General features: G+C 47.1%; 1 protein-coding gene across 3 annotated transcripts in view; it reads right to left on the bottom strand.

The window, feature by feature from the left end:
• EVL (Enah/Vasp-like) overlaps nucleotides 1–19,414 on the bottom strand; it is a 43,004-nt gene continuing 23,590 nt past the window's right edge. For 2 of the 3 annotated variants that reach the window (XM_078608549.1, XM_078608547.1), the window contains exons 3-13: nucleotides 19,064–19,241; nucleotides 12,935–13,013; nucleotides 10,605–10,648; nucleotides 7,171–7,478; nucleotides 6,357–6,508; nucleotides 5,391–5,457; nucleotides 5,093–5,120; nucleotides 2,999–3,062; nucleotides 1,983–2,097; nucleotides 1,729–1,786; nucleotides 1–1,305 (exon numbers count right to left, since the gene is read on the bottom strand). In XM_078608549.1, coding sequence (XP_078464675.1) covers nucleotides 1,268–1,305; nucleotides 1,729–1,786; nucleotides 1,983–2,097; nucleotides 2,999–3,062; nucleotides 5,093–5,120; nucleotides 5,391–5,457; nucleotides 6,357–6,508; nucleotides 7,171–7,478; nucleotides 10,605–10,648; nucleotides 12,935–13,013; nucleotides 19,064–19,241 — 1,131 coding nt within the window. In that variant the 3' untranslated portion in view covers nucleotides 1–1,267. The remainder of the gene's footprint in view (nucleotides 1,306–1,728; nucleotides 1,787–1,982; nucleotides 2,098–2,998; nucleotides 3,063–5,092; nucleotides 5,121–5,390; nucleotides 5,458–6,356; nucleotides 6,509–7,170; nucleotides 7,479–10,604; nucleotides 10,649–12,934; nucleotides 13,014–19,063; nucleotides 19,242–19,414) is intronic. The other variant, XM_078608548.1, reaches the window with a different exon arrangement.

Here is a 19,414-nt window from a genome sequence, read left to right as displayed (position 1 = left end):
TAACCCCCGAAATCAATCCTTTATTTGAAATGGTTTATCCCAAGGTAAGCATAAAATGAGGTGCATTTATAACAGAAATAAGTCTGGCTAGATACATGTAAGTAAACAAGGGTTCTTAAAGCTTGATGAATAGAAAATACAGTCCATGATTAATTATCAAATAGAGAAAAAGTAAAATTAGATTTGCGTTCTATTCACCCGGCTCTTTCTCAAGTCAGTAGCGTGTCGAAGGCCCCTCTCTACATGTCAACGTTACACTCACAAACTTTCTCTCCGAGCAGAGAGAATTACCGTAATATAAATTCAGACACATTCTTCAGTTCGGGAAAACTCTGAAAGTTCCAATACAACTTTTCAGTTACCCCAAACTTTACCCTATACCCATCACCGTAAGAAACTATATTTCATTCAAATGCCTACAAATGTTATTTTCATAATGACTTAAAAGGAAATAATCCATTATTCTTTTGCACGTGTTCATCAGCTGACTTACAGTGATTGGTGACCAAGTACCATTGCATTAAAATCCTGCATAATAATAATAAAGCTTTGTCAATTTAAACATTTAAAAAAATTAAAAAAAAATAAACAATTTAAGACATTACAGCTCACCGCTATTATAAAATGCTCATGTGGTCTTACTGGTCTGCGTGGTCCTCGGAAAAGGACATGTATATCCTTTCAGCAATTTCATCTCCACTACATTGTGCAGACAACCTTATAAAATATTCCAATAACATAATTAAGACAACACCAATTCAATGAGTTTTAAGTTTTACAAGGGGAGGAGGGTGGAGGTGGTGGAGGGGGGTTGTTGTGCAGGGTGGGGGGGGGGGCAACCAAATAGTCGATACTAAAGCAGGCTGCAAGCACCAACAACACGAAGCAGCTGACGGTAAGAAACACTTGTTTAACGGAAATTATTTCAAGTCGGAGAAATGCTATAAAACAAAAGAAAAATATTTGTTTCCATACAGCCGTAGCTCAGAAATAACCCACTGGTCTTTAACATTTTTGCAACAGGTGGCTGCAAATAATCCACCTTGGTAAGGCTCTGGGCGACGTACAGAGTTCACACGTTCCGCAAAGCAATCGTTAGGCCTGCCAGCAGCTCCGTGAAAACGCAACGCCGCAGAATTGCCGAAGGACGACGGCTCATCCTTGCTCCTTAGCCCACGAGTTCATGAGTGTGGCCGTTGCTGGCCCCCACACACAGACGGCGCAGCTCCATAAAGACACTTGCCGCTGGCTGCCACCGCCAAGGCAGCTATGTCGTGCTGATCCGGCTGAGCTCTTCCCGAATCGCTGCTCAAACAAAACAAAAAATCGCGGTACGGACACGCGCAGACATGCACACGTACAGAGATGCGTGCACACATGCATGCCCACACGGGCGACGAGCGCACACATACGTACGTACGTGCAAATGCAGACACACAAATGCACCCCATTACAACAAACTTAATTTGATGATTTAATAAGCAAACGTAATAAAAAAGATTATGCACCAATACATTTTACATGGTATTTCGATCTTCTATGCAGTTGTCATAAAAAATTGTCGTCAATTATTGCAGCAAACACCACATTAGAGCGTTCACACGTTACGAGTCTAATAGATATTTCCGGAGTTTCTGTACCCCCCTCCTATGTCATGGTTTGTGCTCTGTACCGGGCTCCTACTGAAATATAATAAAAACACATTTTTTAAAGTTGAATAGATCTCACCTTCGATGATTTCATCTTTTACTTTGTGCAGCTCTTTCCTCACCTCGTCCAGGATATCCTGGAAATCCCACAAGCACAGTCGTTATAAATCAGCAGTCATTCCAAATGTCATCATCATTTTATTTCGTTATGCTCCGCCTCCCATGCTGTACATCTCAAAGCACCAACACACGCAGTCAGCTGACTCTACAAGCCGGAGGGGGGGGGGGGTAACGTGGCTCGGCATTTGCGAGGGAAACGCTGGCTCACAGTACCTGCTTGAGCCTGTCGTAATCCGAGCCCTCTGCAGACGAGACACCATTGCTGCTTGGACTCCCTGTTACCGATGACGACGATGAAGCAGCAGCTGATGCCAGTGCCGGTTTGGACCTGTTGCGACGACCGTCAAGAACCATCAACCGGGGGCGGCCAACTGCTCACTCGCCACTCGGAATTTGTAAATATTCGCACACTGCCCGAATCGATAAATTGTCGAGATTTGGATTCACAGTAAAGATTCAGCAATCGGTCCTTTCGTGGCCAAAGTGATGCAGTGGTAAACAATTATAAACGTGTATGGATTTAATGTAATGGGGTTGTTACACGCATGGGTATATGCACTTTATTGTGAGCGTAAGAATAGTTTTAATAGATCAATGAATTTCAATCTTCACAGCATGCAGCACGAGTCGCACAATTTGCTTTGGGTGTTTTTTTTTTCTCGTGTAAAGAATACTTCGCCCCTCAGTCTCCGCGGTATAGTGTGAAGGAAAAAAATTAGAGACTCGTCAAACTTAATAGCATCATCTCCTCCAAACCGATCTGTATTTGAGGTGAAATGTAATGCAATATTCACATTTCCAAATGTGTACAGCCATCAGACCTAGAATAATGTAAAAATAATCGCCTGGCTGTCCCTGACAGTGTGCACTGCAAAATTCTAGATTTGAGTGATTTATAATTTTATTTCTATTATTATTTCTATTATTTTTATTTTTTTACCTGATTTATAATTTCATTTCTATTATTATTTCCATTATTTATTTTTTTACCTACGTGACTTTACCGAAAAAAACCTAAGAGTGTGCACTGCAAAATTCTAGATTTGAGTGATTTATAATTTTATTTCTATTATTATTTCTATTATGTTTATTATACATTTTTTACCTGATTTATAATTTTATTTCTATTATTATTTCAATTTTTATTTTATTTTTTACCTACGTGACTTTACCGAAAAAACCTAACAGTGTGCACTGCAAAAGGCCGTTAGTAGGCCCTGGGCACTCGCCTTGAAATGGAAGGTGATCTGTTGGCACCACCGTCAGCCCAGGCCTTCTTTCCAGCCTCCGCCACTGCACAGGCCCAACACAGACACATCGCACGCATCTCTCGCTCGTATTCGATGTGGGGAAAAACGCTACCCCCCCCCACCTCAACGGCTTAGTGTGCTCGGCGAACTAACAAGAAACCCGTGAGGAGAAATTACGCGTATGCATGGGTCACGTAAAGATTTACAACATGAGTTTTGTCTTTGCTAGTATTTAATGAGCACTATGGAAGCAGACAGGTAGCTGTCAGAGCACAAAACATCTGTATGTGTGCAAGTTGTAAAAATATATATCTGGATTGTGTATCAAAGTTTTGATCAACTCTTTGATTAATGTTGTAAATTTTCTTTACAGCTAATTATAAATGGAGTGTCGTACTAATGCTCGGTTCATGTTAGATCATGTTTAGGAGGGTTCTATTCACCCCGCTCCCTCACTCCATTACAAACAGACAGACGAACAGAGTTCATCTATAAACGTCTTCAACCGTGGTGGCAAAGTTTAAAAGCGAATCACAAAAGGCACCAAAAAAAATATTTGCGGATGGAAAATAAACTACAAGATTGGCGTGACATTTGGTGAGGTCAGCGCAGGCAGCCCACTTCAGACCAAATTCAAATGTCACGCTGTGTAGGTTATAGGTTAAAGCTTACAAGCTTTTTGGACGTCTTGGTTAAACGTTCCACTATTCACTCCCGTTACTGGCCCGATTACTCTAAACATTGTGCACAAAAGGAAAAAACGCTTGCAGGGGGGAAATGTTTTTTTTCTCTCAAATTTTCCCCTTCCTAGTAAAAAATAATAATACTTACAATAAACAAAAGTACAGTTCCAAATTGCCAGTAATGCCCACTAATTATGTTGCCAACATTTATTATTATTGCAAGAGAGGGATTTTTTTATGTATTTAATAGCAGCAGCGGTGTGATGTGATTCCACGCACAGCAATTAAGTGGATGTTTACATGATAATCCCCACCCAGCAATTAGCAGCGTTACACGATTTACCAGCCCACGCAGCAGGACCCAAATATGACCCCGAGTCGCAAACGCTTCCGCAAACCTGCAAATTAATTCTAATTTAGCGGTCCCTTTTGACTCTCATGCAGCCCATGCCTAAATCAAATTAACTTCCTGCCTTTTTCCAATCTACCGCTGGATGAAGGCCTCCCCCATGCCGTGTAGGTAATGGGGGCTTTCAATCTAATCACGCCGATCAGTGTGGGCGATTTGTGAAGGGAGGGCACCAGACTGGCTCATAAATTGCTTGGCACCGGATTTAGCGAAGGCCAGGAAGCCATGTCAACGCGTTCACAATGCAGCACTTAGCGCACCCGAATATTTATAAGCAGTACATGAAACACAAGTACAGCATGTTACGTCCCGATTTAATACTTTCAAGCAGAAACCTTAAGCTCAACGCATTACTCAGAAGGCAATAACTTGCAATTAATGTAAAATTACAAATCTGTGACTGGGCTGAAGGTCATACTACAAAGCCATTTTCTTTTCTTGCAGCACAGCAAGTTGGTGCCGTGACTTTCACCTTATTAAGGAATCACGGGGGTGCCAAACGGAATTAGTAACAAAACATTGCGTCCGAAATGGAATGGAAAAAAGTAATCCGCTCAGTCAGCTCCGATGTCACATCGAAAAAACGTGTCGCACAATACCGGCTCCTTGATCACGTTAAGCGGATGACCTCTCCGTGACACCAGGAAACAACACTCCAGACACACAAGGCTAGCGCCGGATGCACGGTTGCGGCAGGACAAGGTGCGTTTCAGGCACATGCAGCGGAAATTGTCCCCGTGTTGTCTTTGGTTATGCACGGCTGGGTCGACGCTACTCGTGTTCGTAAGATAAAGGATGAGGCTGGGATGAGGCTGAGATGAGAGCAACGATTGGGGGATGAATGAAGAACGGAAATTGTTCTCGGGAGCGCTCACGGCTGCGCTTCTAAATTACGCGATTCATGTACGTCTACTTGCGAGGCCTCCGGTAAAAGGTGGAGGAAATTATTTAATGAATCGCCCCATTTTGTCGCCCACTCACCGCTCCCTCTTTTGCCTTCAAAATCGTCCTGAAAAAAAAATCCAAGGCATAAAGCAATGATTCGAGAGATTAGAGTCGAACATATGTATACCACAACAGGTTCTCGTCAACACACCAACGAGTGTATAATGTTATTAGTCATTGATGCAGTGATTGGAAAATTAAGGGTTATCACTAGTGTTGCAAAATTGCCATGTTTTGCCGAAAACATCTCATGAAAAGTAAAGTGCCAAAATGTATTGTCTAAAGGTGACGATTAAATGAGGCATAACACGTTGAGTCAAATACTGCCACGTACATTTGCTGGGATCTCTTCTTTCGGCTCCACTTTTTGCTGAGCTGCCGGCTTGTCAACGGTTTTCCGTCTGAAAGAAAAGCAACGATTTTATAAAACTACAATTTTTTTTTTTTACCAGGTAAGGCTCACTGAGCTATGTAGCTCTTTTTCAGAAGCGACCTGGCCACAAATTATAAGCCCAATGAAGTGGCTCATGTGGAAATTTATCGTAGCCCAATACTCTCTAAACGCGTGTTGATTCTAAATGTGGAGGGAAAAACCGGAGGACGGGAAGAACGTGCAAACTACAAATATACAGGCGTTAGAGTTGGGTTTGAAGCCACAACCTCAAATAAAAGACTCAAGCAGGTCCAAGAATATGCTGATATTATACCTAGGAATGCATCGATGGACCCACCCCCCCATCAATTCAAAGCATTGTCACCGTTTGGGGTCACGACTCGATTTAATTTAACCTTTTTTTCTCATTTTCACTATCGTTCCGTTTCCTTTGGACAGTCCCGCCCACTCGATTTGCATATGATCTGCATAATCAGCAAACAATCAACGCTTACGAATCTACACATTGTTATGAACCTAAGAATAACCCAGTTCTGTAACTTGACCCAGCAGTGTGGCTCTCCGAAGTGTTTTTATGGATTGTGCCGCTTGTTGCTAGGCATGATGCCCGATGTTTCGCTCCACGGTGTGCTGCGAGCTTTGTCCAAGACCTGAACACCTGAAGAGGCTCCCCAGCTCGAATGAATACTTAAAGAAGCCCCCAGCGGCATAAGGAGTGAAACGTCAAGACGTCCTGCACGGCGGGACAAACCGAAAACACATCGGAATGCCACACACACACAACCGTGAAAAACTTAGGCGGCACTTCTACCCCAGTGGTTGTGCGCACAGGCGTTAACAAAGCTCGATTAACGAGCGACATTGCCAGTTAACGAGCAACACACGCAGCAGCAGCAGCAGCAGTACCTCCTGGCCAGCAGGGCACTCATCTCCTCCATGAGGCCTCCGCCTCCGCCTCCCGACGGCAGGGTTGCGCTGCCGCTGGTGCGGTTCGCGTCCTGTTTGGCGGCTCCACCACCGGCTAATGGGGAGCCCTCCTCCGCCTGCTGCTGCTGCTGCTGTGTGGTGGTAGGGCAGGGGGCATGGCAACGGTGGGATTCACGGAGAGAGAGGCGAGGACTAACGTGAGCACCACACCGTCCGTGCAGTGTGATTTAAGCAACTGTGCAATGTCTTCATTTGCATGTTTGGCTCGAATTAAATTTAGGTCATTTGAATGCGCTCCCTCCTCCACTACTTCCAAATTGTTTTTAACTTTAAAAACGTAGCTATGTTTCCCCGAATAGCTATCAGAGTATGATATCAGACAGGCAAAGAATCCATTCAGGACTCTCACGGAGAAGAGAAACCATTCGTGATTGGGAATGGCCTGTGGAAGCGGCCTTAAAGTGACCTCTCATCCAGACATACCACTGAGAGTGATATCGGTCGCTTGACAGTCAAACCAATATTTGTTTTGCGCAGTCATCGCTGACCATTGTGACACCAGCAAAACTCACTACGCTCGAGAATGGATTAATCACGGGCTGCTGCCGAGATACAATCCCAGAATTTCAACGGTGGCAGTTCAGCGCTCTGATCTCCGGGTCGGTTGTAACTTTAAGCAGGGTGTGGTTTTACTGCAGCCAGCCGAGCTGCCAGTTTAAAAATATTTTTTATCATTGAAAATTCACCGTATAGATGAAGGCTCCTGATCGGACGTGTTTGTGGTGCGACAAACCTTGGCGACTTTCTTGAGTTTAGCATTGGCCAGAGCAGCAGCCAGTCCCCCTCCTCCAAGATCACCTCCTCCCCCGAAACCCCCGATCGGCAGAGGGGGAGGAGGGGGGGGGCCCCCACCGGGGGGCGGAGGGGGCCCCCCCCCACTGGGTGGCGGAGGAGGCCCAGGCGGCGGAGGGGGCGCGGGGGGAGCACCCGGTCCTCCGGGAGCAGCGAGCGGTGGAGCCGGAGGTGCAGGTGGAATCGGGGGGGCGGCAGGAGGTGCTGGGGGTGCAGGGGGGGCCTGTGGTATCTGAGGCATGGGAGTTCCTTCACACACACACCAACGGAAAAGAGACATGTGCATTTAATCTTCCACAATGGCGTATAATGAGCTTGTTTTTATGCACGAACATGGCAAGCAAGTTTAATTCATCGTTATTTGGTGGCTTTACTTCGCGTTCGCTGTTAAAATGTTTACATCGCCGTCTATTTTAAGAAGGTAAAATGGCATCCAGGAAGTCATCCGTCAATATCTGACAAAAGACGCAGAAGAACTCGGCATCGTTGCAATATATTATTCAATGGGCTTAATTTATTTCGCTCCCTCGCCGAAGCTGACGAGTGCACGTGCTGCTGATGAATGCGCATTTCTTCCCATCGCCAACGCCTATTGTTGTACACTGACAGTTGGATTAGGCTGCATCCAAGTGCGCAGCTAAAACCATTTTTTTGTTCCCATGCTGTGCTTTGGTTGTGCGTCGGCTGTTAGCGAGGCACGGCTGCGCTACACACAAGAAACGCAATGTTTTTTTTATTTTATCCCAGGTGCCAGCCTTGTCATTGATCCCACACCATTATTTATTAAGAAATGCTTTTCGTGTTTACTTGGTTGCCCTCCCGATTCGCACGGTTGGCTGTGTACGGCAGCGAAAGAAGTTCAGCATAGAAGCCGTCCTCAGGTGGAGAGCAGGTCTGTCGAGTAGACAGAGTCGACAGAGTCTACTCGACAGACCTGCTCTCCACCTGATGACGGCTGCTTGCGTTGTGGCCGAAACGTCGTGAGAATTACTTTATTATATTTTATTTTGATTATTTTATTGTTTCCATTCTACGTGACTTTACCGAAAGAATCAAGAAGATGAATCCCTGCAGTCACGAAAGCTTTAAATCGAAATTTAAGTTCAGCATAGGTACGGGGACATCAGTGGCGCCAGCTCACAACGACCAAATTGAGCATTGGGGTCTCTCTCGGCCCCGCCTCTTGTTTTGCTTGTCGTGGGTAATTTGTACAGGAGTGTGGGGGAATTGCTCCATTTAAGCCATCTCTAAAGAGGCCAAAAAAACGCATTCATCAATCAGACTGCCTTAAAAGGTTGAATATATAATCGGCGATGTTTCAGGCAATGGCTCTACTTCATAGGACATACGAGAATTATGTAAAAGTTAAGCGCTGTGAAGAACGCCCATTGCCCGACACGCCACCCTGTCGCATATATTTTTCCTTTAAAGGTCACAGTGTTTCATTGATGAACGTGTTGAGTTGAGTTTTTTCTTTGCTTATTTGTCTAAATAATTTGCTCTAAAGGGGGGCAAGTTTCACTCGCAAGGGGGCCTCTCGTACCTCTGCCTGCCACCGCAAAATCCCCCGACAAGACACGCGTACCGAATCCACTCGCTCACGCACGGTGCAGTCGGTGCACGTGGAAAATGTTTATCCATTTTTAAACGGTGCGTAACGTGCGTTGGGAGGGGATCACTTGGCACACTGTAACGCGGGCCCAAGTGAGGCCTTTTTAACGGTGGCTCAACAATAGACTCCGACAAAGAGATAAAGGGAACAACAAAGGAGCGGCGGCACATGCTGTTGCTCTGCGCGCATGACTCATTTATTAATTGCACCACAATAGGGACGCATTTAACGCTGTTAAAGTCGGGTAGACATTCACGCTCGTTTGTATTGCACAAACAATTTCAGCTGGCATTCCGCTCAACCTGCCTTTGACCTGGAAGGAACACCTAGGGCTCTGAAAGCTAAACGGGGGGTGTGAAGGGAGGAGGGGGGTTGGGAGGAGGGTACCCTTGAGCAAAAAAATAAATAAAGGGTGCCACACAAACAATGCAGAGATAATATATGGGAGAGAATTGAGAGGACTACGCGACAGCGTTATCGCAAAACTAAACGAATTCACTGTAAGCTTTCCGCAGCGTACATAACACATTTGTAGAAATGCCCTCGACAGGATCACAAAATGATTTTTTCTTCTTTTAAAACAGTTGGACCAACTTGTTTTGTACAATTGGGATAGCGGGTTCAAGATGGCAAGCCAAGACAAACAGGAAATGTGTCCAGCACTGCACTTCTGGATGAGGGCCACCCCACACCGTGGTGAGTTATTTGACCGAAATTAACCACGCCGGTACATGTGAGTTGGTGAAGGTGGGGTGCAAAGATGTGCGAGCATAGAAGTACAGTACAGCAATGGATATTGTTGCACTGCCCTCTGATGGATGGCTATCTCAGCACTATCCAGGCTCATGTCTGCTAAGCTTCCGAGATCTGATGAAATCAGGCCCATTGTGCCTGCCACAAATGAACTACAATAACTTGCTGATCTCGTTAAGGAGCATAAACCATCGCGAGAACTCCGATCATCATCGCAGCAGTGGCTTTTGGCGAGCCATCGGACAAAGACGGTCACCGCATCGCGTGCTTTCAGATGCGCCTCTACAGCCGTCTGGAACGCTCTTCCTTCCAATATTAGGAGGCCGATGGAGCTTTGCCCTTTTAAATCATCTCGATTGAATACTAATTTTTTTAGAACTGCTTTTTGTGTTTAGTTTGTTGTCCTGCCCCAAACTTCCGATTAGCGCGGTTGACGACGGTACGAAAGAAGTTCAACATACATACAATACATTCTGAGTGATTTGGTCACAGGGAACAAGAAAAGTGTGTGCGATTCTAATTCCCGAGCCACACATACCCTCTGAGTGCTGGTGCACCTTTCCAGCGGAGCCCCTCTATTGCTGGACTGCCACACGGTAAGTGCATGTGTGGGCAGTGGCAGAGCGGTAGGCCAGAACTAGAGAGGCAGTCTAAGCAGCTTGCATATGAAGGTTACTGTTGATGAAAGCCATAAGGGCAGGGAGTTGTTGTCTATGACGGGAAGAGAGCACGGTGATGGATGCCATTAAGGCATGCGGCTCTCAACCATGAAAACCCACCACCACCAGCAGCCCAACCTCCGCATCCCACCTAAAAGCCCTTCATGAATAACGAATGCACAGAAATCGAGCTCCTTTACAGTTCTTCGCAGGGAGTGCAGTGTGTCACAAATGCTACGTGTCGGGGGGTTGGGGGGGGGGGAGGTGCAGGCAGGTAATGCTGACGAAAAAGTGAACGCTGCAAAAAGTAGTTGATGGAAAAAAAGGAAGGCTGGAGGTGCAAATGCATACCTAGGCTCCTGCGGTCCATTTGTTCCCTCTCCATCTCCTGTTGCCTGCAAACAGAGATCACAACAACAACAATCGCACCGCGAGGCGCGACAACGTCCGCACGCAACAAAATCGCACGAGCAGCGGCACGTTACAGGAGCACCGCGGCCAAACGAGACGCGGTAACCGCCGTCGGCTAAACAACACCGCGTGCCGTCCCACCCCCACCCACCCCGGCCACCACCGACGCGACCCCGCTCGCCGACCCACCTGTGTGGCATTGGCTCCACGCTCGCCGTGAGACAGACGGGAATCACGGACATCACCATGCCACGCATCCGCGGGCGTCCGCTCCTGCGAGAGTGTGCCGAGCCCGCTTCACCCTCTACGTGGCCGAGCGCAACGTCGTCACTGGCACGTGCATCGTCTCGCCGCGGTTTTCGGCAGGCAGAGCGACGCAGGTCCGAGGGGGGACGTTTCGGTGCTAGGCAGCTTTCCCGTGGGCTTAATAAGATTTGTTGCGCCGCTTAATACGGCCGAAAAAGCCACCCGGCTAATCATCGAGGTGGGGATAAATCCCTGAAGCTATTATAGCAAGTCTCACCGGCCAACACCAAGTTTTACTCCTCGTTCAGAGCTACGAGCCATTTAATTATTTTGTCCCAATGGTTAACACAGCTCCCACATGTCAGTGTTAAATTAAAATGTTATAATAACAATAATTTTGATGTATAAGGCAATCTTAAACAATTGATCTCAGTGCCATTCATATAAAATAGTTAATATAAAGAAGTAATATTGATTCTCACACGCATCATTCTTGAGTGCAAAAATAGATTGCAATCACTGAACTGAAATACATGCATCGTAACGTACCCAAATAGCCAAGCTATGCAAGCTAAATTACATATATACATCAATACGAAATAATCTACACGTGGCACTCGGCGTGTACAAAATTCAATGCCATGCGTGTGCAGTAATACGACATGTCCAGCATGCCGCAAATACAGCAGGCAACACGTACTGCAAACGGTCACGTACACCATGCCTATCGTACACCGTGTCACACGTACAGCGTGCGTTGCGTTACACCATGCGGCGTGTACAGCAACGCGTCGCCTGAAGGGTGCCCTTTCGTACAACGTGTCGGCAGGCCGTGCCGTACACGACCGGCGTGGATAATGCGCGGGGGGGGCCCATGGCGAGGTACAGCGGCTACTTGGCAGACTCGCAAAAGGCTTGAACGTTTTCGCTCCGGGGAAAATTACACGCGGCAAAACACCCGCTTACCGCTTGGCTTCATCTCGTCGTCCGCGTTCTAAACCAAACTAAAAACTGAAGGTGAGGCCCATTGAGCTATTTTAGCTCGTTTTCAGAAGCGACCTGTCCACAAATGATCGCCCAACGAAGTGGCTTATCGTGCGGAAATTTATAGCAGCCAAATAGTCTAAACGCACGTTTCTAAATGCGGAGGGAAACTCCGGATGGATTCAGAGAAAAATCCACGTGCAAATATACAGGTGTCAGGGTTGAGTTTGAACCCACGACCTCCTGTGTACTAGGCGAGGTAGTTAACATCTTGACGCCATGGCACCCCTGAGCCGCGGCTAAGGTGACTATTATCCAGGTGCTCGCCCATAATAAATAAGCAATTAAGCGTAAGTGCGTACATTATTGACCTTGTTTTTCTCAGCCATGAATTCAGTATTGTTCGCACAGCCTAAATAGACCATTAACATACCATCCACGTAGAATTTGTACAAAATTGTATTCACCGAGTCTCGCACACGTGATTCGATGACAAGTACAGTGAGTGTATGAATCAATTACAATCGATGGAACTGATGCATATCGACACCGTAACGTGTCTTTATTTCTACTAATGTTACAGCCAATTCTGGTGACACACCTTCATGTGTCGTCATGTAATGTTATCGCGACCATAACATGTGAACTAGTGAGTCACACTGAAATAAGAACTTTGTATTGAAACCATCAGCCCTCGTCTTGTTTTCCTGTACTGTAACAGGCACCCTTTTTGGCGTGTCGCTCACATGCATTTAAATAAGCTTATTTGTATTTCACACTTAACATTCATGGACATTGCCACTAAACGAGTTATGCCTGATAATGCGCTCATCAAATACTCTCATCGGCCAACCCTTAATTTAAACGCAACTTGTCTACTTCAGAAGCAGGATCTCCGTGACAGTTGCCACATCATACGTCCACACGGCAACCGCTATTGGAATGCGATACAGCAGTGCTACGTCACGGCTGAAAACGATTCGCTCGCTTTACGCACGTTAAACACGAACAGCGTTACCAGTATCGATGCAAGAGCTCACCTCCGCATCTCCAATTCCTCTGCAGAGGGCCCGTTTTGCAGGCTGCTGACGATCGACGGCTGCCGTTGCAGTGTGGGACCTTGTTGGAGAAAGAACAAATGAAAAAAACCCGTCACCGCTGGCACACCAAAGCGATGACTCGTCCGTAACGCCTGCACACCATCATTTTTTTTCCAAGCGAAAACAGCGCTAAAAAATGCTGCGGCACAAAGCTCCAACTATGGACCGGTGCAGAGTGAAACGACGCTGGGTGGGGACCCGGGTTTAGGAGACGCGACGCGGGAATTCAGCCCCGCAGGTTGCGGCGTACTTTCAAAACGGAAAGAAAAACTCGGGACATCTTTTTAAATTTGCATGGAATGAAGGCGATTGAGTTACGTCCAACAAACCCGGACCGGACTATTCTACTCGCCCACGGCCAATGCCACCGCCGAAAGGAAACGGGCTGCGGATTGCAATGGACTGCGTGCGGCAATCCCAGTTTCGGTTTCAACGGCGAGGCGATTCACAGAAGCACGCTCTCCGCTGAACTCTTGGCGCAACGGGGCAACGTGAACCCACACGCCATCTTGCACAGGCTGAGGATCCTGCAGGGCCAGTAGCAGACGCACAGGCAGCGGCAGAAACAGTGCCCTCCCAACGTCGGAGGGGGCGCCTTCAGCTTCTCGGCCGTTCTTTGCTCCTCCGGCAGCTCGCTGTCGTCATCCGTCGCGCGGCACCATGCCATGCCAAGTAAAAGTTCGAGGCTTTATAAAGGTGAGGAGTTGTTTACCGTTTTAATTACCCGAGCTCGAGAAATAGAACGCCGTAACTATCCATTCACTTTGTGTGGATCGGGAGATGTAAACCATTGCCGCAATGATGTCGGCCGTCCGCTGTGAGAGACAGCGTGCGGTCGGTCCGTCGACGATGAGTGAACTTGGCAGCGGCACTCGCTTCATTTCATCCCACCATGATATCGAGCATCGTTACATCTCGGCCAGCTTGTAGAACACGTGGCTAAACAGCGCACCATCAAACTCCCTTGAAGAATTACGAAAAATTAACCTCCTTCCCCACCCCATCCTGATCACTCCGAGAAAATGAAAAATGAAAACTTTTTCTCTACGTGGTGCTCGAGGCACACGCCGTCGCGCAAGATAACCGCAGCGGCACCCCAAGTCGCACGTGGCATCCGATGGGGTTCGGAGGGGGGGGGGGCAATGACACTTTTCCCAGCGACACGACGACACGCAACCACCCCCCCCCTCCACCGGGGACAGGACACGCCGCGACCGCCGTCATCACGGCATGTGCTAGCAGTGGCTAAACCAGGGGGCGGGTTGGGTTCCTTTTGCCGGCTCGGCATCAGGTGGCATCACAGATGATAGCGAAGAATCCCTCGGTGGGGCCCGCTTCAGAAACAAAAAACAAACAACAAAAAAACCCCGCGTGAATTATTGATTTCCGACGTGCGCAGGTGAGCCCATCAGCGGTTACCTGGTGCCTGAGTGAACAGAGCGATTGCTACAATTTGAAGGGGCAGGGGGAAAAAAAACCCCATCAACATCACCAGTCTGCCAGCTGTTACAATTGTTTGCCAACTGTTCAGATTCACAACAAAGATGAGTGATGTTGATGTTCTGCAGAAAATATATATTGTTCCACGCGGGCTTGGTCTTAAATATAAGTACGGTTCAGATTAACGCATGTTTAGAGTTCCTCCCGAGTCTAACCACAGAAATGTTAACGATGCCAAATGTGACTCGGCTAGACGTAACGTCTGGCCGATGACAATAGACACAGTACTTGGTATGTGAATTCTCAAGGCGATTGCCAAGGGTATTTACTGTGACCAGAATGCACGCGCAATTCCTTATAAGTTCAACCTTGGCGGTTTAGCATTCTTAACAGGTAACCAGCATTGCGGCTCTATGAATTAGAAACATCGGTTTGACCGTCATGCGATGAGCGTTACTCTGTGGCAGGAGAGAGTGCTGCCCCGCTGCCGTACAGAACGGAGGTGACTCGAATGGATGTCGGAGATAGCTCTATGATACTCGCTTCCACGGTACGTTCTCTAGTAAGTAGGGTTGCACTGCTACCTTCGAAATATCCGAATCGTTGCTTCGTCTCGTGACGCGACCCGCCCCATCGAACGATGGGGTGACAACATTTACCAGAAAACTAAAAGATCAGCTAAAGCTACGCACGTATAGCACAAGCGTGGTTATCAAATATTAACAGCCAGGCCATTATGTGTGCGACTTCCGCTTTTTGTAATGCGCGGGGCTACTTTCGCTGACATGTGCGTCCAGCACAATACGCGCCTGAACTATCGTGCCTTAAACCACCACGTGCGGGTGAAGAAGAACGCAAAAACATGGGCCGGTATGGACGTGACGGGTAACCGCACATTAAATTTTGAAAAGAATCATAAATGAGAACTACACTTGGTTAATTCTGGAAATGTCTTCCACCTCGTATCTCCTGTTTCAGAGAAAGGAAGTATAACGGGGTGTTTTTTAAATGAATAAGTAAATTAACAAAAGGTAACGGCCAAAACGGTTCCATGCGTGTGCCTGTTTTGTTACTTTGTCCGAGACGATGACCTTCGGCGTCATGTGAGGCGAGCTATGGAGAGCATAGGATGGGGTGCAGAACTAAAACTAAACTCTGTAATAGAGGGTTAGATCGCGTAAATAGAAATGTGTCGCTAAACCTGCCACAACCCGACACAGCCAATTAGTAAGGTTTTTCACGTAAATAAAACATGCCAATTCGTTACGAGTGTAATGAGAGCAGAGTCAACCTGCGTTGTGAGTGGACTAGTGGCCACGGGAGGTAATGACAGGGGAGTCAGCCTGCAGTCCGAATGGACTAGTGGCCACGGGGGGTAATGACAGGAGAGTCAGCCTGCAGTCCGAATGGACTAGTGGCCACGGGGGGTAATGACAGGGGAGTCAGCTGTGAGTACGAAGGAACTGGTGGCTACGGGAATGATCGAGAAGGGAGCGCGGTCAGGTGACGGAAGAGGACGGTGGAGTCTGCTGGTGGAGCGAGCTTCCAGAGTCATTGAGAAGGTTCGGGAAGGGGGGCGTGGCCTCGGTCCGTATATAAGGGAGATGCACGGGAGACTTGGGGGATGTTGCAGTGGGGTCTCCGCCTGTCCCCGTGAACGTATCTTCAATAAAGAAACCATCTCAAGAAAAGTGTTTCAAGTCATCTTTACACTAGTACAGCACAACGGTGTGTTGTAATTTCTATGCATTAATCTTGATTTGAAGTTTTCGTGACTGCAGGAATCCATATTCTTTGGTTCTTTCGGTAAAGTGACGTAGGTAGAACAAATAAATAATAAATTTCGACGTTTTCATCGCAACACAAGCAAGTTTCTTGTTCAGCAGTTCTACAGCTGTATCTTTCTACCTGATGACGATTGCTTGTGTTGCAATCAAAACGTCGTAAAAAAAAATTCTACTTACGTGACTTTACCAAAAGAACCAAAGAGTATGGATTCCTGCAGTCACGAAGACTTCAAATCAATCTTTATTTGAAGCTTTCGTGACTGCAGGAATCCATACTGTTTGGGACAGTCTGCATCAGCAGCAGGCCATGCTTTCCCACCTGATGACGGATGCTTGTTTTGCACCCGAAACGTCGTGATTTATTTCATTTTATTTTTATACCTACGTGACTTTACCGAAAAAACTTCAAATCAAGATTGAACTGCCTCTACGGGGAGGGTTTCCACACAACTGTTAGATTTTTACATGCATTAATTCACCCCCTCCTCCCCCCTGGCTTTCGCACCTTAGGGGCTTACAAGTTACATCACATTCATCCCTCTAAGAACGAAACAGGAGGATTTCTCCACAAGTCTGTCTGATGCCTGATGATGCTGTTGTAATTACTGGTGAAACGTCATATTCAGATTGTCAATGTTGTGGATTTACTCTCAAACACACCGGTGTGCTGTACTCGTAACGAATTGGCACGTTCTGTTAACATGACAAACCTTACTAATTGGCTGTGTCGGATTGTGACAGGTTTAACGACGCATTTACATTCACGATCAAACCCCGAAAAAACCTCTTATGGATAATATTGGTTGCGAAAGCCTGTGTTAAACTAAAATTTAACTTTTCATTTTACCAGGCAAGGCCCACTGAGTTATACGGCTCTTTTTCAGAAGCGACCTGGCTATCACAAATGTTAGCTCAATGAGAAGTGGCTTATGTCGAAATTTACAGCAACCAAATACTGCAAACGCATGTTTCTATACGTAGAGGGAAAAACCGGAGGACCCGGAGGAAAACCGACACGACCACAGGGAGAGAGACACGCACACTCCAAATATACATGCGTCAGGATCGGGATCAAACCCACGACCTCCTGTATACCAGGTGATGTAGTAAACATCTCACCACCATGGCGCCCCGAAAGGAACGGGCAGGAGAAGTTGCGTCAGATCGAAGGTTGCAGTGTGCATGCGGAGTGGGGAAATGCATGCGGCGCATCTCACAGAGACTGGCGACGCTGGAGGAGGCGGGAAGGCGTGAAAAGGGTAGTGGCGTCGCGGAAGAGAGACTTGCAGAGGGGTAGCGGCTGTGGTCGGTGTGTTTGAGGTTGTCAAAGTGACAGCGATTAAAAATATATGCTCGAATTCGCAGGTACAGTAACTTCCCCAATGACATTTTGAACATATACAGTAAAACCTTGGATTGCGAGTAACTTGGTCTGCGAGTGTTTTGCAAGACGAGCAAAATTTTTAAATAAATATTAATTTTAAATTTCGATTTAAAGCTTTCGTGACTGCAGGGATTCATCTTCTTGGTTCTTTCCGTAAAGTCATGTAGAATGGAAATAATAAATTAATAATACTTTATTTTATAAACGAGCGAGGTCTTGCAATACGAGTAGTACGTGTACGCTTTGTCTGCCGAGCGTCACGTGATCACAACTTATATACAAGTGCTTTGATATACGAGTGCTTTGGATTACAAACACGTTTCCGGAACAAATTATGCTCGCAATCCAAGGTTTTACTGTATTTAGCAGGTACAAAAAAAAATGAGAACAAAGACTGCTTACCGTGAAATATTTTAGTGCGGCCAAAAGCAGCTTCATCACATTATAAGCTCGCAACTTGCAATATTTTGTATTTGAAAAAGCCGATCTGCAAAGTAATAGCCCTAGTATTAAAGCTTGAGTAAATAACACCGCTGGATGTCAGAGCACTCGACTCCCAACTTCCAAGTTAACAGTTCACATTCAGCCAGTGATCAACTCTGGGACCCCCTACCCTCTGGGTCAGATAAATTAAGTATGATTTTGATGCAAGTCTACTGTAGTTATTCAATGCAGAGAATAACCTCCACCATAGCAATATGGAATTCCCACCATTAGCTCAAGGCCGCCAACAGAGATGAGCATTGCTCCATTGTTAATTTCAGCAGGTAGGCATTTTGGGATTGAAAATAAAAGCTGGTGTATGTAAATTAGGAATGAGACCTATGCATCGATTAAAACCGAACCAAACAAGAATACATTGTGAAGATGAACCGTGACAATTCATCGAATGACCATGGGGTTCAATCCACGCTTGCCTATAGCGCTAACGCTGCATTCGTAAGTGGAGATAAGGGCACGTGATTAGAGCCGAGCGGCATTGGCCAAGGTCGTTTTTAATGATGCCAAGGTCGAGCAATGACCCCGACCTCGACCACCCAAAGTGGAATAAGGCCATCGGCGTCGTTAACCCCTATCGGGCGAGCGGCTGTACGCTCCACAAGATGGACACTGCCTCCTGGGTCATCTGTCCACAAACTGGCTGAAGGTACGCGGGCCACGAGCGTCGCACGAAGATGGTATTTTTTGTTTCCTTCTCACACTCCCTATCAGCCGAGCAGCTGTACGCTCCACAAGATGGATCCTGCCTCCTGGGTCATCTGTCCACGAACTGGCTGAAGGTACGCGGGCCACGAGCGTCGCACGCAGATGGTATTTTTTGTTTCCTTCTCACACTTAAGTTATGAGAGCCAGCGTGACGATCATTCCGTACGCACGACCCACGGCCGCCGGCATCGACGTCGCACGGTCGACCGGGTCGTGCCGGGCCTGTGACGCGAGGGCGGCACGTGTGCTTACTCGTGTCCTGGGCGCTGAGCGCATCCAGGGCGTGCATGATGCCATTGGCGAACACGTTGGCGTCCTCCTTGCTGCCAAAATTGAGGCCGTACACCTGCCTCGCGTCCCTCCACTGGTGGAACATGGGCGTCGCCTGGTTGTACTTGAGGCCCTTAGAGAGCGAGCAGTTGATCACCACCTGAAGCGCGCACGTACAAGCAGTGTTACATATGTATAAAACAAAGCCAAACACAAAGATCCCCCATATAGCCTTAACATACTGTTGGGGTAAGTGCTGTTAGCTAGCACCGACAAAGGCCGGCACGGCACACGAGGGGGTGGGTGGCAAACACCACGCCCAGCGAAGTTTAT

The sequence above is a fragment of the Lampetra planeri genome, chromosome 30 (genome assembly GCF_965212315.1).
Source record: "Lampetra planeri chromosome 30, kcLamPlan1.2.h2, whole genome shotgun sequence".
NCBI lineage: Eukaryota > Metazoa > Chordata > Hyperoartia > Petromyzontiformes > Petromyzontidae > Lampetra > Lampetra planeri.
The sequence above is the reverse complement of the archived record's forward strand: the minus strand, read 5'-3'. Positions and strand labels throughout refer to the sequence as shown.